The sequence below is a fragment of the Monodelphis domestica genome, chromosome 4, assembly GCF_027887165.1.
Source record: "Monodelphis domestica isolate mMonDom1 chromosome 4, mMonDom1.pri, whole genome shotgun sequence".
In the NCBI taxonomy this organism is placed as follows: Eukaryota; Metazoa; Chordata; class Mammalia; order Didelphimorphia; family Didelphidae; genus Monodelphis; species Monodelphis domestica.
Genome location: NC_077230.1, coordinates 390,158,860 through 390,181,479, shown reverse-complemented (window position 1 = coordinate 390,181,479; position 22,620 = coordinate 390,158,860). Strand labels below are relative to the sequence as shown.

The following is a 22,620-nucleotide window of genomic DNA, read 5'->3' as shown; positions in this document are numbered from 1 at the left end:
AGTCGTGCTAATCCCCTTTCCAACATTTATCTCGCCATCAGCGAGGTGGGGCTTCCCCCCACCCCCAACTCCCCGACTTCGGGGAAGGGGCAGCTGGGGGAGGGGCCCAGGGAAGAAAGCCCAGCCAGGGCAGTCGGAAGACGACCGAGTGACCTTGGGCAAGTCCTTTCCTGGCTCCTGAACCTCAGTAAAATGTGATTTAGTTCTAGAAGGACTCTTCAAGTCTATCTAGTCCAATCCCTTCGTTTTACAGTGGAAGAAAATGAGGCCCGGAGAAGGGAAGGGAATTACCCAATGAATTGAATAAGCAGCTCGTCAAAATTTGAACTAGGGTCTTCTGACTTTCAAGAGCCACTATAGAAAAAGCAGATTACCTTCCTCCCCAATCTTGTAAAAATGTAGGGGGGGGGGCGCTGTTGGAAGTAGGGGGGTAGGGAAGAAAGCCTGGCTCAATAGTTAATAGCCATCCTATTATATTGGCATTGTGTGGACCAAACATTCCAGTTTTTTATAATTATGGAGCATTTGGTGTTGTAGGTGAATAGAGTTCTGGGGCCTGGAGACAGGAAGACAATAAGTTCAAATCTAACCTCAGAGACTTCCTAATTGTTTGACCCTGGGCAACCCACTTTATCTCCATATGCCTCAGTTTCTTCATCTGAAAAATGGGAATAATAATAGTACCTTCTCCCAGGGTTGTTATGAGGAACAAATGAAGTAATATTTATAAAGTACTTAATACAGTGCCAGACACATAGGAAGTGCTATATTAAAGTTAACATCATCATCATCATCATCATTATTATTATTGTTATTATTAGGTGGTCATGACCTGGATGTTGGATTTAACCTCAATAATAGATGCAGGTAGCAACTGATCTTTCCTTTTTGCTTTAAAGAGTTTTCTTGGGACTTGGGAAGTTAAGTAGCTTGCCTCCTGGGGGTCCCCAAGCCAGTCCACTAGCTTACTGGGTAATCTTTGGCAATTTTTGTCAGGCCATGCTGTGGAGTCTTGAAATACTACAGATTTGTTTGATTGATATTTTTCCCTCCCAAACTCTTACCTTCTCCCTTAGTATCAGTTCTAAGAAGAGAAATAAGGGCTAGGAAATCAGGGTTAAGTGACTTGTCCAGGGCTACACAACTAGAAAGTGTCTGAGGCCACATTTGAACCCAGGTCCTCTCAACTCCAGTCCTGGTACCATATCCACTATGCTACCTAGCTGCCCCTGTTTAATTGATTTTTTAAAACGATTACCTTCAGTCCAATTCCAAAGCAGAAAAATAGTAAGGGTTAGGCAATTGGAGTTAAGTGACTTGACCAAGGTCATACAGCTAGGAAGTATCACATTTGAACCCAGGACCTCCCAACTTCAGTTGATTTCTTTTGAAATGAACCATATAGTTTGTTAATAGGCATTAAAAATAATAATTTTAGAGGATTTTTATTACAAGGATTCTGCCAAATTTTTGTTTAAAATAAAGGGTACTACCGTTATAGAAAAGGTTGAGAAATACTGGATTAAATAATAATAACAATAATAATAGTCACTTGCATTTAAATAGCAATTCCTTCCTAAGTGTGTGCTGTAAAAAGTAAAGACAACTTGTTTGTGGGGCTATGGAATGATATATCAGAAAACAACTTCTCTTGGCATTTTTGTATAGTATCAGTGAATGTAAAAAAGGAAGAAAATATGGTGCCTATGTGCTGGGCATTCTACTAAGTGCTTTACACATATTATCTCCTTTGAGCCTTACCACAACCCTGGGAGGTAAATACTATTATTATTCCCATTTTACAGATGAGGAAACAGGCAGAGGTTAAGTGACTTGCCCAGGGTCACATAGCTAGAAAGTATCTGAGATGGGATTTGAACTCAGTGTTTCTGATTCTAGGCCTAGTACTTTATCTACTGTGCCACTTAGCTGCCCCTAGATGATTATAAAGCCTCCTTCTACCTCTAAAAACTCAAGGACATTTACTATTGGTACATTTACTATATGGTAGACTCATAGGATCCTCTCAAGCTATCACCATTGACCTCTTCTCCCTTTCTTAGTCTAATTACTAGAAAAAGCTGTCTACACTCATTCCCTCTGCTACCTCTTCTCTTCTCACTCTTAATTCTTTACAGTCTGGCCTCTGGCTTCATCATTCAGCTTTATCAAAAGTTACCAGGGGCCAGATCAGAATGCTTCTTCATTCTTGCCTTTTCTGCTTCACTTGACACTGCATTGACCCTCTCTTCCTGGATAAGTATCCCCTTTAGGTTTTCATGATATTCCCTTGGTTTCTCTTGGTGTGTGTGTGTGGCAACAGCTTATCAATTCCCTTTGCTGGATTACCATCCATATCATTGCCCCTTAATAACATTTTAGGGTGTGTCCCCAGGAGTGTCCTGGTAAATATTTAACAACTGGCTCTCAAGGAAAAAAAGAACATAGCATGACACACTTCAACCTGCATTACTAGCATTTTCTCTATCACTTTCTTACACCTAGGCAATCAACAAAACAATAAATCAGGCCCTGCTTTGTAGCATTTGGTGATTTCTGAAATGTAAATATTCTCACTGAAAATTTAACAATCAGCTCTTGGGAGACAGTTCTAGCTGCTCCAGCAAATCTCAGAGTATCCCCCCAAGATTCTTTCCTGGACCCTCTTCTATCTATATTTGATGACCTCATCAGCTCACATAACTATTATCCCTGTGCCGATAATTCACAGTTTTATATATTCAGCCCTAGTCTCTCTCTAGCCCTATATCATCAACTGCCTTTTGGACATTTCCAACCAGACAGCCCACAGGCATCTCAAACTCCTAAACAGAACTCATTATCTTTCCCCCCACCCCCCCCCCCCATCCACCTCTCTTCTTATCTTCCCTATCACTGTTGAGGATAACACCATCTTTCCATGTTCACCTCTTCCCTCAGTGTGATCTCCAACTCTTCTCTCTCACTCATCCCATCCAATCGGTTACCAAATCCTGCCCATTTTACCTCCCTAAAATTTCTCCTATCCATTCCCTTCTCTCAATTCACCCAATTGCCTTCTTAGTTCAAGCCCTCATCACACTTCATCTGGATTGTAGCAGCAGTATTCTCATTTGTCTCTCCCCTCCCTCTCCATCATTTGTGGAGATGCCAAAATGATCTTCCCAAAATGCAATTCGAATAGCATCATTCCCCTTCTCAATAAACTCCAGTAGCTCCCTATTACCTCTAGAATCAAAGAGGACTTTACTTGGCTTTTAGAACTCTTTCCCATCTGCCCCCTTCAAACACTCTATAATCTAACCTAATGTGGCTTTCTTAATACTTCTCATGACAAGTCACATGTTATATGTGACACACCAGTTCCCATCGCCATGCCTTTTTCCTAGCTGTCTCTCATGCCTGGTGTGCACTATTTCTTCTCTACTTCTTAGAATCTTTAATTTCCTTCAAGACTCAGTTCAATCACCTACTGCAGGAGGCCTTTCCTGGTTCCCCTCAGCTGCCTCAGTCTTCTCTATTCCCCATTATATTTAATGTTGTATCCATTTTGTATTGTTGCTGTTCCATTATTTCAGTGGGGTCTGACTCGTCATGCCTCCATTTGGGGTTTTCTTGGCAAAAATACTAGAATGGTTCACCATTTCCTTTTCTAGCTCATTTTACAGCTCAGGAAACTGAAGTAAATAGGATTAAATGACTTGGCCAGGGTCACACACCTACTAAGGGTCTAGATTTGAACTCAGGTCTTCCTGACTCCAGATCCTGTACTATATGTACTGTGGCACTCCCTAGCTGCCCTTTTTATATATTTTTCTTTTTTTTTTCATAGAATAGAATCTTCTTGAGGGCAAGGTCTGTTTTGCCTTTTATTTCTAGTCTCTGTACCTAGAACAACTAGAACAATCCCTGGCACTGAGTCAATGTTTAATATATGCTTGGTGGTGAGTTTGTTGACATTTAGAGTTCCTTCTTCTTCCCTCATCTTATAGAGAAGGAAACAGAGGGCCAGAGAAATCGACTTGTTTCAGACTACATGGCAGAGTCAAGGTCCAAAGTCGGGTTCTCCGCCTATCTAGTCCGTTCCTTCAGGTCAGGGCCAGAGCTGCCCATGAGTCACGCCACCCTCTTCTCTACTCCAGCTTGAAGGAACGGGTTAACCAAGATCCCTGCAGCCCCAGAGTTCTCTCCCCCTGGCTGCCTCCTGGCCTTCATGCCCCCCTCCTCAGGGCCCTGATGGTAGAGATGGCCCCTCCTAATTAGGAGGCAGGCTCCTCCAGCTTCCCGGTTATCACAGAGGGTGCAGATCTCCCCAGCTCAGGCACCTCGGCCACAGGCCCTGAGGGCCAGCTCAGAGACGAGGGAATTAATTACATTTTCTCCGTCTCCTTCTTTTAAAGTATGAGAGAGTGATGGAACGACCAGGGGAAGGGGGAGGAGGAAGAGGTGGAAATGGGATCTGGAGGGGGGAGCCAGTGGAGGGCAGTGGAAGGAGCCCAAAGTTGCAGGTCCTGCCACTTACTAGCTACATGACCTCGGGTGAGTCACTTCCCTTCCTCTGGCCCTGAATTTACTCTTCCACAAAATGAACAGCAGAGCCTCGATGATCTGAGGTCCCTCCCAGCTCTAAAAATAGGTGATTCTGGGAGGAAATAGGGGAAAGCATGGAGTTAGCTCTAAACCCCTTCTCTGTTATTCCAGGCCCATGATACATTCAGCCTCTTCCTTCCCCACTCCCAGCCCCCATTCCCTACTAACAAACAAGTTTCTAACTGGCGGAAACGAGGGCACTCATTGATTTACCCTGACGATGGATGAGGCTGGGACTGATTTGGAGCAGAGAAGGCTGGGGTTTGGGGGGGGGGGGAATGAATGAGCAAAGGAGGGGAAGGGATGCCTGTCAATCATTATGATGGACAGCCTGGAGATTTGCCTTCAGATAAAATCTTACAGATGTGGAAAGGATATTGATTTTGAGTTAGCATCGGTAATGTACCAAGAAGTAATACATTAGACAAAAGCAAGGTCACCCAAAAAATAATAAGGAAGAAAGGGGGGAGAGTGGGGGGAACCCACCCTGTTAGAAGACTGCATTCTTAAGAGGGGGGAGATTATCACATCAGACCTTGACTTCCTTAAGTTCAAAAGTTTGCTCACTGCAGACTCCATTGGACCCCAGACCTAGAAGAGACCTTTTCCTGACTTGAGAGAAAAGAGGATGCTAACTAGTTACTGACTTCCTAGAGGTGGAGGACAGGGGGCAAAGCCAAGAGTGGTGGGCATGCCCTCTTCCCTCCTCTCGCCCCATACTGAAGAGTCAAGGTTGATCATCCAAACAGATTGCTCTTCTTTGCCTGTCCCCTTTTGCAGCTGGAAGGGAGATACATAGGTATTATCTACAATATTATATGATTATAGACTATCTCATATATAGCCTATAATAGATATCTATTGTGTCACTTGTGCAAATGGAAATTTGGTACACCTGAACTACATTTACCCAGCATCCTTTTAAGTTACGTCCTCATTTTACATACGGAGGCTTGGGAAATAAATATTGCTGAAACCCACGCTGTGGGGCTCTTTGGGGGCTTTTGCTCTCAGGTGTGGGTCTCTGGCTGTGTGCTCTATTCACTTGGCTAAAGGAATCCCTTTCTCTCTCACTTTGTTGTTATTAAATCCTACAAATTTCAATGCTTGGAGTATTCATTCATTTTTACTCTCACACACTCTATATTTATCTATTATACACACATACACATACATATATACATATATATATATATACATGATTACCTTAGAACAGAACGGAACATAGAATGATAGAGCTGGGAGAGCCCTTAGAACACAGAATATCAAAAACCTGAGATCATAGAATCACAGCCTGGAAGAGTGGGGAAAGACCCAGATTTTGTTTTCTATAACCTCCATCCAAAGGAGTTGTCTAGACTCTACTTGAAGGCACATGCTAAAGAGGAACCCACCATGTCACAGGACAATTCATTCTGAACCTTTTGGACAGTTCTAGTTATTAGGAAGTTGATCCTAGCATGAATCGGAGCTTCCCTTTTCTCAAATTCTACCCATTTCTCCTACTTCTTCCTTCTGAGGCTAAGCAGAATTAGTTTAATCCTTTGCCAGTTTCAGTAATCGTCAACATTAATTAAGTTCTTACTGTGTGAGAAATACTCTGCTTGGTGGTGGGGATAACAAAATTTTTTTGTAAAAGACATAGTTCTTGCCTTCACTGAAAGAGGTGGGGCATGGCATATACGTATAGGAATAAGACAAGTTGATATTGACCCCATTAATGAGTCTTCTTCAGGTCGAGTCATTCAATTAGTGCAGAATCATACTGTGTGGTTCATAGCTCTCCATTACTCCAGATAGGGAACACTAGAGACTGTTAGGTACTTTGCTGAAATTCAGATATGACATCTATACCCTACTCTACCAGTCTAGAGTCTGTCAAAAAGGGAAATAACATTATTTCTGTTCTTGATGAAGCTATGCTGTTTCTTAATGATCACTGTTTCCCTTTCTAAATACTGAAAATCCATCCCTTACACAATATGTCTGAGAATTTTGCCAGGAATTGGATTCAAACTCAGAGAAAGCCAGAGGGGACCTCTGAACACAGAATGAATACCAGAGTTACAAGGGAAGCTAGAATACAGAACGTTAGAATGTCTATTTTCAGAGCTGGAAGAGACTTTAGAAATCATCTCTGAATCAATGAGTTAGAAAAAAATGTATTAAACTTTCCTGTTAGCAAGTACTAAGCCACACACTGGGGATACAGATAGAAAAATCAACAGTCTGTACTCTCAAAAAGTTCACTTTAACTGGAGAAAATAACCCATAAGAGGTATAGAGTAGATGGATGAAAAGGCCTGGAAGTCCTAAAATTTCTGCAGCAGGATGATTGGGGCCATTCAAGGGGCCATATATAGCATCCATAGGTCAGATGACAAAGCCCAGAGATCTGGAGGGCACAGAGACAGAGTAGATGGTAAGGACATCTACAGGGGCTCAGGATTCAGCAGTAGGGTAGTGGAAAGAAGATATTGCTTTTGAATTAACATTGGTAATCTAGCAATAAGTAATACATTAGACAAAATCAAGGTCATTGTCAAGGGAAAAAGGAAGGAAAAGCGCTAGGTAGATGGCAGGTGTGATGACAATGATTGTCCAGGATCGTGTGGCTTATGGGAAATCTCTTATCTATGTATGACAGGGACCATTCACTCCAGCGAGGCAAAAGTATGATTTCCTGTTTGATAGTTCCACACACGCTATCCTCATTCTCACTTCCTTACTTTTGCCTACATTATGTCACATTTGCACAGTACTTCAAAGTACACAAAGCATTCCTGTGAAGCAAAGCACTACAACTCCACTGGGGTCAAATGACTTACCCAGAGCCATACAACCAGGAAGCATCAGACTCAGGACTTCCTAACTCCCAGTCTAGTATTTTATCACATATTGACTTCTGCCTCCCATAAGCTATGCCACAGATATGCCTGGTTAGGAGTAATGGACCAGAGAGAATGAGGATGACCACCTGATCCCTGGATCTATTGCTTGACTCAAAAAGACATCTTGGGGAGACCCAGGTTCAAATTCTGCCTCAAAAATTCACTAAATGGAATGCGAGCAAGTCACTTTCTCTGGGCCTCACTTGTAAAATGAAGGGGTTGGGCTCAAGGACCATTAAGGTCCCTTTCAACTCTAAACCCATGATCCTATAGGTACCTCCTGATGGCAGGAGGAGATTGTCAACTTCCCTTGTAATTATTTGTAAATTATGGGGAATTGGATTCATGGGTCTCCACTATTCTCCACTCATATATGGAATTTATAGAGATTGCCATGGTAATAGCCAAGATAGAGCCAGCCTATCAGGAAACCTGCAGAATAGGAGGGGGGGGGTGTCAAATGAATCAGTACTTAGGTCAAACATTTAGGCTTCAAAGGCAGAAATGAGAGCCCAAGGGGGCAGCTGGATAGCTCAGGTGATTAAGAGTCAGGCCTAGAGATGGGAGGTCCTAGGTTCAAATCTGGCCTCAGACTCTTCCCAGCTGTGTGACCCTGGGCAAGTCACTTAACCCCCATTGCCTAGCCCTTAGCACTCTTCTACCTTAGAACTAATACACAGTATAGATTCTAAGACAGAAGGTAAGAGTTTAAAAAAAAAAGAAAAGGGAGCCCAAGTTGGAGGCAAGCTCCTTGAGACCAAGGACAATCTTTGTGTCTTCACTGCCTAACACACACACACACACACATACACACACACACAAAACCCTTACCTCCTGTTTTAGAATCATACAAGTATTGGTTCCCAAGGGCTAGGCCATTGGGTTTAAGTAACTTGCCCAGGGTCACACAGCTAGGAAGTGACTGAGGTCAAATTTGAACCCAGGACCTGCTGTCTCTAGGCCTGGCTCTCAATCCATCGAGCCACCTAGCTGTCTTGCCCTATACATAGTCTTAATATCAATAGCTTTGAAACCATTCAATGCCAGGGGTAGCTAGGTGGCTCAGCGAATAGAGAGCCAGATCTGGAGACAGGAGGTCCTGTTCTGAAATCTCAGAATTTCTAGCTATGTGAAAAAGACATTAAACCCTGAATGCCTAGCCCTCACCACCCCCTCTGTCTTGGAACCAATACTTAGTATGAATTCTAAGACAGGAGTTAAGGGTTTAAAAAAAAGAAAAGTTCAATGACAACATCACTGACATCACTACCTTCAGTCTTGGCATCACTGTATCAACATCAGCATCACCTGCACCACCATCACCATCATTTCTCACATCATCAGAACCTTCACCATCCCCATAATCATTTATTATTGCCACTGTCATCATTTCCATCATTACCATATCAACATCAGCACCATGAGCTCTGTCACCTCTACCACCACCATCATCATCATCACTGCCATCACTGTGCCCTTCAGCATCACTCATCATCATCACCATCATCACCCTTACCATCATTACTGTCACTATCAGGGCTTCTATCATCATCCTTACCACCATCACAATGACTGTCTCCATCATTGTCATCACCACCATCATCATCCCAGTCACCATGATGACTACAGCTATCAGAAGCATAAAAATGATCATTAATAATATAAAATAAGTGTTAGTATGTCATCGTAGATAGAACGATAGGGCATTGAAGTTGGATTCAGAAAGACTGGGATTCAAATACAAACTCTGATACTTCCGAACTTTGTATCAGATAACTGAGATACAATTTTCTTATCTGTAAAACAGAGATAATCATACCTCTAACACCTCCATTGTTAGGAGTCTAAAATGAGCCCACAACAAAATTAAAAAATAAAATAAAATGAACCCACATGTATAAATCACTTAGAAAACCTTAATGAATTAGCTAAATATGAGTTCAGTTGTAGCAGCAACAGCAGGACCACTAACCAGTCACCATCATGCTTAGATAAGTGGAGAAAAGAGAGGAGAAGGAGCCCCAAGAAGAACAGCTAGAAGACCTCCACACACATCTCAGAGGTCATTTGGGTTCTCATGCTGTGGTTGCTGACTTTTGCCAGATGGGATACTTGGAAGCATCATGCCAGTTCTCCAGAGCCTATAGTTGATTCCCTGTGACCTTAGTTTCAGACAGTCCCTTCACTCCTTTTCTCATTCTCAAGCTTTCTTTCTCTTTCAGGTGATGAGTATCCTGAGCAACCCAAGTGGGGTACCCCCCCAACCCCAGGCTGACTTCTCCATCTCTCCACTGCATGGAGGTCTGGACACGGCCAACTCCATCTCAGCCAGTTGCAGCCAGCGCAGTGACTCTATCAAGTCTGTGGATAGCCTCCCCACTTCGCAGTCCTACTGCCCCCCTACCTACAGCACCACTGGCTACAGTGTGGATCCTGTGGCTGGCTACCAGTATGGCCAGTATGGACAGAGTGAGTGCAATTCTTTCCCCTTCTCTGCCCTCAGGAACTATTCCCCCAATCCCTGACTTGGTGTAGGGGGAAATGGGGTATAGCCATTCCCAGCTGTCTAATTCCAATCTCTAAATCTAGTACCCCTTTAAAGAAGAAATTGATACTATTCATTCATTCATTCATTCACCCAAACATTCATTCATTCATTCACTCAATCACTAAACTATTCTTCCATTCATTTGTTCATCAACCATTCTTTCATTTAAGAAATATTATTGAGCATCTGTTCTGTGTAAGGCAGAACAAAGTACTGGGCAGAATGAAGGATAGAAGAATATGTAAAGCATGATCTTTGTCCTTCAGAACACATCCTGGAGGATTTTTGTAGATCTCATTCTTGTCTCCCTCAGCCACCCTCTTTCTATGTCAGAGACCCCCTCTTCACAGCCGGCCCTCACAATCCAGCCATCCAACCCTATCCCACTTTTCCCCCTCAATGATCTTATTTTCTTGAGTTTCTGTGACCGTGTCTGTCTTCTTTAGTCTTGAGGTATATATCCTACAGTATCTTCATCCATCATGCCCATCTCAGGGATCACTAGGAGATGGAAAGTAGGGAAGAGGAGAGACCCTGAGCAGAACAGGGATAGGGTCTGCTGAGAGTGATTTGGACTGCAGAGTCAGGGAGTTCCAGAGTCAAAGAATTCTAGCCATGTGACATTGGGCAAGTCTCTTCCCTCTTTTGGGCCTCAATTGAAAAGCATCAAGATGGGGCAGTTGGGTGACTCAGTGGATTGATATAGGAGGTCTTAGGTTCAAGTCTGGCCTCAGACACTTCCTAGCTGTGTGACCCTGGGCAAGTCACTGCACCCCCCCCCCTTGCCTAGCCCTTGCCACTCTTCTGCCTTGAAACCAAAACACAGTATTGATTATAAGATGGAAGGTAAGGATTTTTTTTTTAAGCACCAAGTCATAATGGGAGGAACATTGAACTGCTTGTGTCAGTTGGGTAGGCTTATGTAAAGAATGCTGCTGTAGTGAGGGGCAGCTAGGTGCCTCAGTGGATAGAGCACTAGTCCTGGAATCTGGAGGTCCTGGGTTCAATTTTGACTTCAGACATTTCCTAACTGAGTGACCCTAGGCAAGTCACTTAACTCAGTTTGCGGAGCCCTAGCCCTTTTGTTTTGAAGTTGTTACTAAGACAAATAAATAATAAGAGTTTTAAAAGAAATACCATAGGGAGCAGATCAGGAACCTTGAGGTATGACGACTAGAATGCAGTCTTGGCTTGTCCACTTACCATGAGGCTTGGGGAAGCAAAGGTCCTCAGTAATTCTGGGGCTCAGACCTGCCTCCTCTGGGCCATTCCCTTAACCCCAGTATCTGAAAAGTGGGGGACCTCTGTGAAGCAGGGAGGAAAAAAGGCCATTTCCTAGGATTACTGGAGAGGAAAGTCCGCTGGCAACTATAGAAATGGGAATGATTACGGTGCTCTCCCCAGGGCCCGGGGCCCCTCCCCAGCCCGTCCCAGCCTGGGCAGCTTCACCTGCTGGTGTCAAACTAATCAGAACGACGTGTGGCAACCCAGGGAGATCCGGCTGGGGTTAAAGGTGTATCCTTCCCCGGGCCCCCCTCCTTAGCTTGTCCTCAGTGACCTGGGACTGCACCTCGCCCTCCCCCGCCCCCAATCGTACACACCCCCAACGCCCCTTTAATGTCCTTAATTTCTCTAGCTAAATGCGAACCGGCTGCCACGGGATCAATAGCAGCTTTACCCCCACCCCCACCTCACCCCGTTCTCCTGGGGGGGAGGGGGGAGGGGGTCCGCCGGTACTCCTGTGGTTTTTTCCGAGGGAGACGGAGCGGCGACCCTCTGACCTTCCCCTTGCTCCCGGTCCGGGAGGGGGGCGGCGGGGGAGCTGGACACATGTTAATGATAAAGATCCGAAACCAATTCCAAGAGCGCGGCCTGGCCTCGACGCCCCCGGCTCGGGTTAGTCACACCCCGTGGGTGCCCGCAGAGCGAGCTACAAAAAATAAAGCCCGGGTAGGTAGGAAATAAAATTAGCTCCCCTCCCCCCCTTACTGGAGGGAGGCAGAGAGGAAGAAAGGCTCCTGGGGGATCAAAAGGGTGAAGGATGCGGGCTGGGGAGAATGGGGAGAAAGGCTCGGAGAAAGGAGGGGGGTTGTTTGGTTTAGAGAAACCGCCCCGGGAAATGAAGGCCCAGGGAGCGCCGGGAGCGCCCTGCTGCATTCATTCCCGATCTTCGATGCCGTGCCTCCCCCAGTTTGTGGCCAGGGATGAGGGCTGGGGGAGGGGGGCTTTCTACCTAATCCCTTTCGGCTCTAAGTGCCCCCCTCATGCCACCCCATTCCTGGGCCTCCACAGAACCGCCAGAGCTGACAAAGGACCTTAGAACGTTAGATCCTGGAGGAACCCCGGAATTCCAGAATGAGGGAGAGGGGAAGGAGGGCTTAGAACGCACATCAGAGTTGCAGCTCTTAGAGCACAGACTGCAAAGCTGAAGCCCATCTCAGAGCACAGGCTGTGTGAGAGGGAAGGATTTGGGGTCACAGTCCATCAGAACTGAGAGGAGCCTTGGAATAAGAAGGAGTCTTGTGTTCTTTTTTCCTTTGTTCTTAGACTCTACCTTCTAGGGTAGAATGGATGCTAAATAGCCATTCTAAGGCAGAAGAGTAGAGGCAATGCAATGGGGGTTAAGTGACTCACCCAGGATCACACAGCCCATCTCCTGATCTAACTGTCTATCCATTGAGCCACCTAGCTGCCCCAGGCCTTGCATTCTAAAGACTGCCTGATGTCAGCCCTGAAAGGAATCCTCAGACTGGGAGAGACTTTAGAGACCATTTTAGTCCAAGCCATTCATTTGTACAAAGGGAGGCTATCTCTCCCCCCCCCCCCAAAACCTACTTGGTTTGTTGATTGCTTAACAGAAAGGAGACTATGCCCTTTAAAAAAAAAATCCTAACCCCTCCCCCTTTACCTTCTGTCCTAGAATCAATACTAAATATCCATTCCATGGCAAAAGGACTAGGGTTAAGTGACTTGCCCAGGATCACACAGCTAGAAGTATCTGAGGTCAAATTTGAACCCTGGACCTCCTGTCTCCAGACCTCACTCTCTTTCTTGCTGCCTTGAAACTATATCTTTTTAACAGTGGCTGTTAACACTGACCTTGACCTGAGTTCTGTCTTTAGATTTTGAATGTTTATATGATCATAACCTCCCATGAGTGCTATTTCCACTATCACATAGTAGTTCCCCACCTCTGATTTTCCAATGTCAGGGGGGTCCCCAGTCCTCTATGTCTCGGATGAGCTAAATGAACCCTAGACTACAATCCTGGCACAACCCTTCCCAGCCAGTCCAGAAGAGTGGATCTTGGGAAAATATTTGAGGCATCTTTTTTTCCCCACTAGAATTCCAATTCCCATAAGGTCCCTCCACTATTCCTACTATAAATTTTGGAGAAGACTGAGGCAGGAATGATCCCCTTCAACCCTTTGCCATCGTTCCCCTTGCTCTTCTTCATACCAACCTCCAGTGGAAGCAGGAAATGTACTTTCAGTCCAAAGGCTGTGACCTTCTCCTCAAGATGCCTCACTTCCCCCCCCCCCCAAAGCAAACTGCTTAGGCCGTAAGGCCCCTCCCAGCTCTGATATTGGGGTTCTAAGGGCCTTTTTAGGTTTGATATTCTGCATCCTTGGGTCCCTCCCAAACCTGATATTTGGGTTCCTAAGGGCTCTCCCAGCTCACATTCTATGTTCTAAGGCCCATTCCAGGTATAGCCTTTTACATTCTGAGGCCCTTCCTAGTTCTGACATTTTATGTACTAACATCTCTTGGTACATGCACATATGTATGGTTTCATGATTCACACATGTTCACATATGTGCTGAGGCAGAATTCTAGCTAAGGATGCTCCCTTGATTCTGTCCCATTCTATACCAACACACACACAGATCATCCATCCATCCAACCATCCATCCAACCATCCGTCCATCCATCCATCTATCCATCCCTTCATTTCTCTGTCCTCCAGTTCCGAGGGAGTGGGGGTGGGGGGGGTGGAAGAGGGCGGATGCCAGATTAATATAGTCCAGGCGGTTCCCAAAGGCCAGGGCCGAGCTAATGGTGCTGCTGATAGAACGCAGAAGTGTGAAAAGAATTTTAATAGATATGACAAGTCTAATAAGAATTTGTGTCTAGAAGGGACCTCCTTTGGGGCCGGAGGCTGACGAGGCAGTGACGGCTGAGATTTGTTTACTCACTGGCACCGGCCTGCCGCATCTCCTGCCAACTCCTGATTAATCTAATTTGAGGCGTTTATAGCCAGGGAGAGAGGGAGAGGCAGAGGGAGAGACACACTGAGAGACAACGAGACAGAGAGAAGGTTTGAGTGAGGTCCCTAATGAGGAATGTCACAGCCCTGCCCTTCCTGTCCCCCTCCTGTCGTCCCTGTCAAGGGGGAGACAGACCACAGGTTCAGGATGAGTTGCCCTTCAAGTTGGCCTCGGCTTTGGAAAAGTCCAGTGGTTGTCATGTTCATCCAAGTCACTCCAACTCAATCGACGTGAATTAAGCAGATCCTGCGGGCCCTCAGCGGGCCCAAGGGATGCTGTCTGGGATGGAGGAGAAGGACTAGCGCTCAGGGAGCTCCCATGAATCATCTAAAGGATAATATAAAAAATTCATTCATTCATTCAAATCATATTTAATACACAGTATTGATTTTAAGATGGAAGGTAAGGATTAAAAAAAATCACAATCATTGGCTCTCAGAGGTGAGGTAACCTTAGTGACTATCCAGTCCTGCTCAAACCAATCCCAGAATCTCCTTACGATATATGGAGTAGTGTTCATCCAATCTCTACTCAAAGACTCTCTCCATGGAGGAGGAACCTACCGCCTTTTGAGGCAGCACATCCCACTTAGAGGTAGCTCAATCTGTTAGTGAGTGTTCTCTGAGCTAGCCTGTGTGCTTCTCTGTAGATTCAGTCCATTGTTTCTGGTTCTGCCTTCTGAGAAGAACCATTCGAATCCCCCTTGTATATGACAGCTTTTGAGTTCTCAAAGATGGCCTTCATGACCCAGCATCTTCAGTCAATCCTGATTGCAGCCCAGATTCAAGACCTTCCCCATCCTCCTTATCTTCTCTGAATACTCTCCAGCTTATCAAAGTTCTTCACTGGACCATACATGGTCACACAGCTAAGAAGTATCTGAGGACACATTGGAACCCAGGTCCTCCCGACTCCACGCCTGCCTGGTGTTCTGTCCACTACCTAGCTTCTACCACTGTTGACTCATATTGAGCCCAAAGTCCACTACAATTCACAGACCCTTTTCAGACAAATTACTCTCTACTCATGTCTCCGCCATCTTGCCATTGTTAAGTAAATATCTTGAACCTTAGAGTCAGGACTTGATATTTATGTCCATCAGATTTCATCTTGTTCAATTCAGCCCCAAGTTCTAGCCTGTTAAGAACATTGAGAGCAGGGAATTTTGCCTTTCTTTGTATCTCAGCATTTAGCAGAGTGCCTGGCACATGGGAGGCACTTAATAAATTCTAGTTGACTGACTACAGTCCTTGCATCAGGACCCACAGTTAGAATTGCTGTTTCTCCAAACTTTGTGTTCTAGACTTGTCGTTTTTACTAATGCCTCCTTTTTTTGGATTTCTATCATCTATGAATGTCTAAGCATTTTAAAAGATGAGAGACAGCATGATACAGTACAAAGAATACTGGGTCTGGAGACAGAGGGCCTGGAATCAAATGTTGACTCTGCCAACATTGTGACTTTGGGCAGATCATTTAGTATCTCCTGACTTCAGATTCTCATCTGTAAAATGTGAACATTGACCTAGAATGGTCTTTTTCTGCACCTTTGCTCACAAATACTCTATATTTGGAGTTCCCATAAAGCTATCCAAGTCCCATCCATCCTTCAAAGCCCTTCTGAGAGGTGCCATCTCCGCAATGGCCTTGTGACTGCCTTAGTCACAAAGAAATCTCCCTTGGACCTCACTGTTATTATTTAGCTTTCCATCTGGGTAATTCTTGTCTCCACAATTAAGTTGCAGAGTTCTTGAGGCCAAGGACTGATGGCAGGAGTGATGATATGACAATTTTTTAAACACAGTGTTAAGCATAGATTAGGAGTTCAGTACACTTTTGCTGTATAGAAGCCTGGAGAAGCAGCTGAATGGATGGATGGATGGGTGGGTGGGTGGTTAGATGGATGGATGAATGGGTAGATGGATGGATTGACAAACAGATGGACAGAGAGATTTATGAAGGGATGGATAAACAGATGGATGAAGAGATTGAATGATAGCTGGACAGTAGGGTAGTCAGATAGATAGATAAATGGATGGATAGATGGATGAACGGATGGGTGGATAGAATGAAGAATCATACAGAATTCTTTCTACACTACATTCAACAATTAGTTACTCAACCTTAACTGAAAGGGAGTCCAAGCCTTCTGAGTTGGCCCACTTCTCTTTGGGACAGTCTCTTTTACTAGGACATTTTTTCTTACATCAATCCTTAATTTACCTCTCTGCAAGTTCTACCTGCTGCTCTTGGTAGAACAATTCTAATCCTTCATCCATGTATTTAGCCTTTCAAATATTTTGACATCTGTTATATGCCATAGGTGGATTGATGGATAAATACATTATTGGATGGATGGAGAAGTAGATGGATGGAAGGGGGGAGAAAGGGAGGAAGAGATGGATGGATAGAGATGTGGGAAGAGAGAGGGATGGCTGGGTATTTGGAAAATGGAAGACTAGATGAATAGAAGGGTAGATATAAGATCAGAATATCAGTTACTAAATATGTCTTTCTCCCTTTTTTTCCTTAGCTGCCGTTGACTATCTGGCAAAGAATGTGAGCCTGTCCACACAGCGTCGGATGAAGTTGGGCGAGCACTCAGCTGTGCTGGGGCTTCTGCCTGTGGAAACGGGTCAAGCGTACTAAGGCCTAAAGGCCCCCTACCTAGACCCTTGACTCCTGTATCCCCGCTATCCCCTCAGCCTACCCTATACTCATCCCTATGCTTCCCTGACCCCAAGTCCAGGCCATCTCCCTAGACCCATCAGTGCATCCTCTGAGGAAGTGGGACCAATTATCCCCAGTCCCTTCCCATGCCACCACCCTCTGGCAAAAATCTGTAACCATAGACTATGAGGGATGCAATTGCAGTCCCTCTGCCAGCATCTCCCTCTGCCCTCCAAACCCAATCCTAATCCCAGCTGGATTACTGGACTGATTTAACCCCCTGCCCCCACCCTAAATCTTGCTTTAAGCAATGGGTAGAACCCAAGCTGAATTATGACTTCTATAAGATATCTCTCTTACTCAAGGCCCTTCCCTTTACTTCAAATATATAAACTTTATAAATGCTTCCCATCATAGGGGGTGCAGCAGGCAAGACAGTTCCAAAGGGATAGGATCCTGGAGCCCTTGGTGCAATGGAAAAAGCACTAAATTTGGAGTCAGGGTACCTGGGTTCAAATCCTGACACTACCACTTAGGCTCTATGTGACTTTGGTTAGGATATTTCTACTCTCTGAGTCCCAGTTTCGTGATCTGGAAAATGAGGAGCTGAGACTAGATGGCCTTTAGGGTCCCCTTCTAGCTCCAAGTCCCATGAACCTTTGGACCCCACATGAGAGTAAGGGGGAAGCAAGTTAACTGTCCCCATGCTGGCGCCTTGCCATAGAGATAATGTTTGACCAGTAGGGACTTGGGAGTGAGAGGAGAGGACACCCAAACCCCAACTGTACATGCTGCTCTCTCTTCCCAAAGCTGCTGACTTGTATGGATGAGTGTGACCAAAATCCGAGTGCTTTAACCCTTCCTTGTAAGGGTTAAGTTAGACCTTCCTAATAAGTCCTTGGCAGAGATGCTAGGATGAGCTGAGCTGCCCAGCTCAGGAAGAAGGGCTGAGCTGCTTATGGCTGATATATGGTGCTGGAGAATGACCTAGGCAAGGACAGATGGTGGGGAGGCCAAGGAGAGATTTTGAGCTTAAAGAAAATAGTTTTTGGAAACTTCAGTGGGCTGGCATCACTGGCTCTCATTGTACCGCAAGGACAGATGAGGCAGGGTCTGCCGTACCAGAAAGAGGACCACTCAGAAAGTTAAAGGCACTTAGGAGAGTAGGACCTTACTCAAGTCACTGATTCTTGGAGATACTGCCTCTGGAAATGATAAGTGGGAGGTTAAGGGCTCTGGATTGAGCCTCTGAGCTCCAAGTTCTTTCCTTGCCCAAAGCTGGTTTGCTGATTTCCATGGGACATCATTAGAAACCAAGAACACTTTTGTACCTCCAGCAAAGGGGGATACTGCTTTCTTCAGGCCAGACTGGACTTGATTGATCAAGGATGATGAGCCTAGGTGAAAAGAAATACAAGAGGCCAAGAAAGGAACTCTGGGTTGTAGACTTCTCCTCCTTCCTGTGGGGATGGGGCAGGGGAGTGAGGAGGGAAAGGGCAGATGAAAAAATACTAAGATCTTTGTTACCCTTGAATCTGCCTCAAGAGTCCAGTGGTCTTACTCGAGGTCATGCCTGGAGCTTAAACTCTGGTCCTCAGCAGACTTCCCAATTCCATTTCTGTAGGCGCCTTCGCTTTCCCCCATCAACATCCCTCCTTCCTTTGATCCCTTGAATCCTGGTTCCAATCAAAAGCTGCCTTACCTATGGGGTTTGCCCTCCTGGGGGAGCTTAACAGGCATGAATGGGGGTTCTGCCATGATTAAAAATCCCTACAAAAGGGATTTTTTGAAATTAACTAACTCCTCAGCAGTCATGCCAATCCCTTTCCTTTCCCGAAGAGAAGATTCGGAAGTGGCAGCTTCAGTGGAAAGAAAGTGGAGAGCCCATAGGGCCACCATTCAAACATAGGACATCTCTGCCCAGCGTACCCCTCAGGTACCTTCATCAGGTTCAACATGGCCAGAGCTATGGTTTGAGAGTGTCAGCGCTAGATTTCAGCAAGGTTAACATTAACGACAAAGGAGTCTCCTGGCCTCCAAGAATGAGGGAGACGTTGACTTTTTCCTGCCTTCCAGGGTCTTCTAAGAGTTCTCCCCAAACCCTGTTCCTTTTCAAGTTGAAACCTTTTGGGGGGAGGTTTCAGGCTCTTGGCTTCAGTTGGATCTTTCTGGCATCACCACCACCTGCATTCTCATTTTTAGATTTCGTCTTTTCCACCGTCATAATCTTCACAATGGTATAGCAGACTTGGACTTAGAAATTTGAGCTCCAGACTTGGACCTGGAGCAAATCATTCATCCTCTCCAAGACTGAAACTCGGAGCCCTTGAACTGCTCTCGAGTTCGGTTTCTTCATCTGTAGAAAGAGAGGGTTGGACAAAATGACCCCTAAGGGCCCTCCTAACTCTCCATCAGATCCTAAAATCCCCATCTGTAAAATGGGAATAGTAACTAACATTTGTTCTACCTACCTCACAGGGATGTTGTGAGGAAAGCGCTTTGTAAACTGTAAAGTGCCATAGTCATGTAACTTATTTTGTCATCGCTTTTACCATCATTTCATCTTCATTATCAAGTTGCCTGGAGGGCCTCATCATGGCGTCCAGAAGGATTGGGCTCAGGTTGTCTTGTCTTAGCCTCGGGTAGCCATCAGGATGATGAGAAGCTTCCTGGGCCTCTCTTCTCTAGACTCCTTTCTCTTCCTCCTCATCCAGTGAGAAGTTCCCAGAGAGAACAGCCATAGGACTAGAAGATCCTGCTGAAACATAGGCTCCAGGCCATTCCTGGGAAGTTGGAGGAAAGCAATGAAGGGCACTCCTGTGAATATTTCCTCCATGATGAATGGGAATTGACTTCCTGACTTCAGCCTTGGAGCCAAGGACTGGGAACCTGACCTAGGAGTATCACCAGGATGACTGGATACAGTCAGTTAAATCACTCCATTGAGGGTCAGATATCACAATGAGACTCTAGGCCTGGAAGAGGTCCAACCCTTGACATCCCCAATGATGTCTTTTTCCTTCGAACCCTTGGGAGAAGAAGCTGCCACATCTCCCCTTGGCAACTCACTCCAGGATTTAATAGCTGTCACAACCAGAAGGTCCTTCCATAGGCCTGACTTCAGTCTTCAGAGACATTTCCTGAACAAGCATTCCTTCCAATGGAGGTTGTATTCCACTGATGGCTTGGGTTCCATTTACAGAGACCACTTCTGACCTGTTCTGTTATTGTGTGTTTTCTCAGAAATGTGGTAGCTGAAGCTTCCCAGCTCAAGCCTTCAGGAGATAACATTCCATGACCAGGACTGATTCTTGTCCCCACAAAACCTCTTCCCCAAACCCTGCAACAGAATGCCCGATACCTAAAGCATCTCTGGACTCCAGACAAAGCATTTTTCAGTGGACTCGATTTTCCCAGAACTCCCCAGATCTACTCTCATGGGGACAACAGACATATCCCCAGAGGCCCTTTCCTTTTGACTCCCATCTGGCTTTTCACCATGCCCTGTATATGTGTGTCTGTTTGGAAGGGTGAAGGGAGGATGTGGGGATCCAGTTCTCCCTTCCATGTAGAGCAGCCCCTCTCATTAGTGGGCAGCCTTCTCACCAGAGAGGATGAGAGGCAAGAGGCCTCCAAAGATCGGAGACAAACTATCGAGCAGGTTCATCTAAGTCGTATTGTGAAGGCACGCATTCCAGGTGGTTTGGAAAACCCCAAAGGCCACCCTTTCCAGCTATCACTGTAAATAGAGTCCTTAGAGAAATAAGAAACTACCCCTGTCTGATCGCAACTAGCTATTTACCCTTCCTCAGAGATCGCCCCTCTGAGACTCATTGTACATTAGCTCGAAACTTGGTGATGTGCTGTTTGTTTATAGGAGTTGACTTTTTTGTTGTTGTTTTGTTTTTGTTTGTTTTGATACTGAAAAGACCACCCTCCCCCAGCCAACCCCATCCCACAGTGAGTGATGTGATAGTACCACGGGGCCACCTGTAGAGATCTGCATATTGTGTGTTTGAAAAGCTACATTCCAGGATCCGTTGGGATTATATTGTCTTTGTCCTGTTCCCTTCCTCTGATTTTCCTCCCTTGCTACAAAAAAAAAGAAAGAAAGAAAAAGAGACATTCACGTGTGAAGAACTGAGAACCAGGCACTGTTTGCTTGTTTTAAAAAATGAAAATGCCCATTTGTTATTCCCCATTCTCCTCTTCCCTCACCAGAGGAACGTAGTAGGGCCAGAGGAAATGAGGAGACAGAGGTGGGGGCAGGGGGACAGGGGGGAACAAGAGAGGTGCAGAGAGATTTGGCCAGAAGAAAAAATGAGATCTGCTTGGGGCTGAGTGGTGGGTCCAAGATTGGACAGGATCTAGAGAGCAGACATCCAGTCTGACTTCATCACCAGGAGCCAATCTCATCTTTGACAAGATGGGCCACTTGTTCTGACTCTTGGACACCTGCCATGTCCCCCAAGGATCTCAAATATCATGTTGTCACAACTCAAGGACACTCTCTGGGCCTTCTTTCTTAGGATGATGCTCTCTCTTACCCCCACAGTTGGACATTCTGGGAATCAGATATATCTTCTCTCCACCCACCTATAGGGGTGCCAAACCAAGACCAAATTGAGGGGGAGGGGGACTCTAGCCACCTCCTTTAAACAGTGGCACCTCGCTGCTCAGAGACCTTTGTGTATTTAATGCTTCTAACACAGCCACCTCCCCTACCCAGGACATATCTGCTAGTGATAGAGAACATTCCTTCTTGCTAGTATCTGCAAATTCATTTGCTTCTGTGTTTGAGTCATAACCATTTCCCTACATGTGAGAGCGAGTACGTGTGTGCACGTGTGCGCAGGAGGCGTGCAGAAAGTGTGTACGGGCGAGCGTGTGTTTAAATATAATCGCACCATAATTTATTCAGCTATATGGAGTAGTAGACTAGTAAGAGAAGCTGCCCGTTGCTTTCCTACCTGCTGCCTGTAGGTGTTTCCTGTAACTCAGGCATAACTGTTATACATTAAAAAAAAAATAAATTAAAAGCCACTTTGAAGACTCGGTGTATTTCATGCAGTCCTGAAATGTGGCTGCAAAAAAAAAAGAAAAAGAAAGAAAAAACCACAGTGGCCCCATGGCACTAACCTGATTAAAAGGATGCTGCCAAGGATAGATCACTGGCATGGAATTAGCATCAGAGACTGGATGGCAACTTCCAGACTTCTTACCAAAACCCACGTTGCTGTTCCTAAGAATCAGCAAGTGTTTGCATGCCCAAGTTAGGACAGACAGCTCTATTAAATTCAATACACAATAGATTACCAATCTACTATGTGTCAGACCTTGGGCTAGATGTTAGTCAAAAAGTCAACATGTGCCCAGCACTAGAAATACAAATATGAATGGAAAAAGAAGACAGTCCCTGTCTTCAGAGAGCTCACACCTTTTTAAAACCCTCTTCTACCTTAGAATCAATGCTATATATTGGTTTGAAGGCAGAAGAGTGGTAAGGGCTAGGCAATGGGGGTTAAGTGACTTGTCCAGGGTCACCCAGCTGTAAGTGTCTGAGGTCAGATTTGAACCCAGGACCCCCCCATCTCTAGAGCTGGCTCTCAATCCACTGAGACCTCAGATTTTAGTGAAGGTCGACAACACATAA

The 22,620-nt window shown here is 45.3% G+C and overlaps 1 protein-coding gene across 2 annotated transcripts in view; it reads left to right on the top strand.

Annotated features, from left to right (window-relative positions):
* Positions 1 to 22,017, top strand: part of PAX7 (paired box 7) — a 180,014-nt gene extending 157,997 nt beyond the window's left edge. For both annotated transcript variants that reach the window (XM_056795693.1, XM_056795694.1), the window contains exons 8-9: positions 9,704 to 9,950; positions 16,831 to 22,017. In XM_056795693.1, coding sequence (XP_056651671.1) covers positions 9,704 to 9,950; positions 16,831 to 16,946 — 363 coding nt within the window. In that variant the 3' untranslated portion in view covers positions 16,947 to 22,017. The remainder of the gene's footprint in view (positions 1 to 9,703; positions 9,951 to 16,830) is intronic.
* Positions 22,018 to 22,620: the final 603 nt, after the last annotated feature.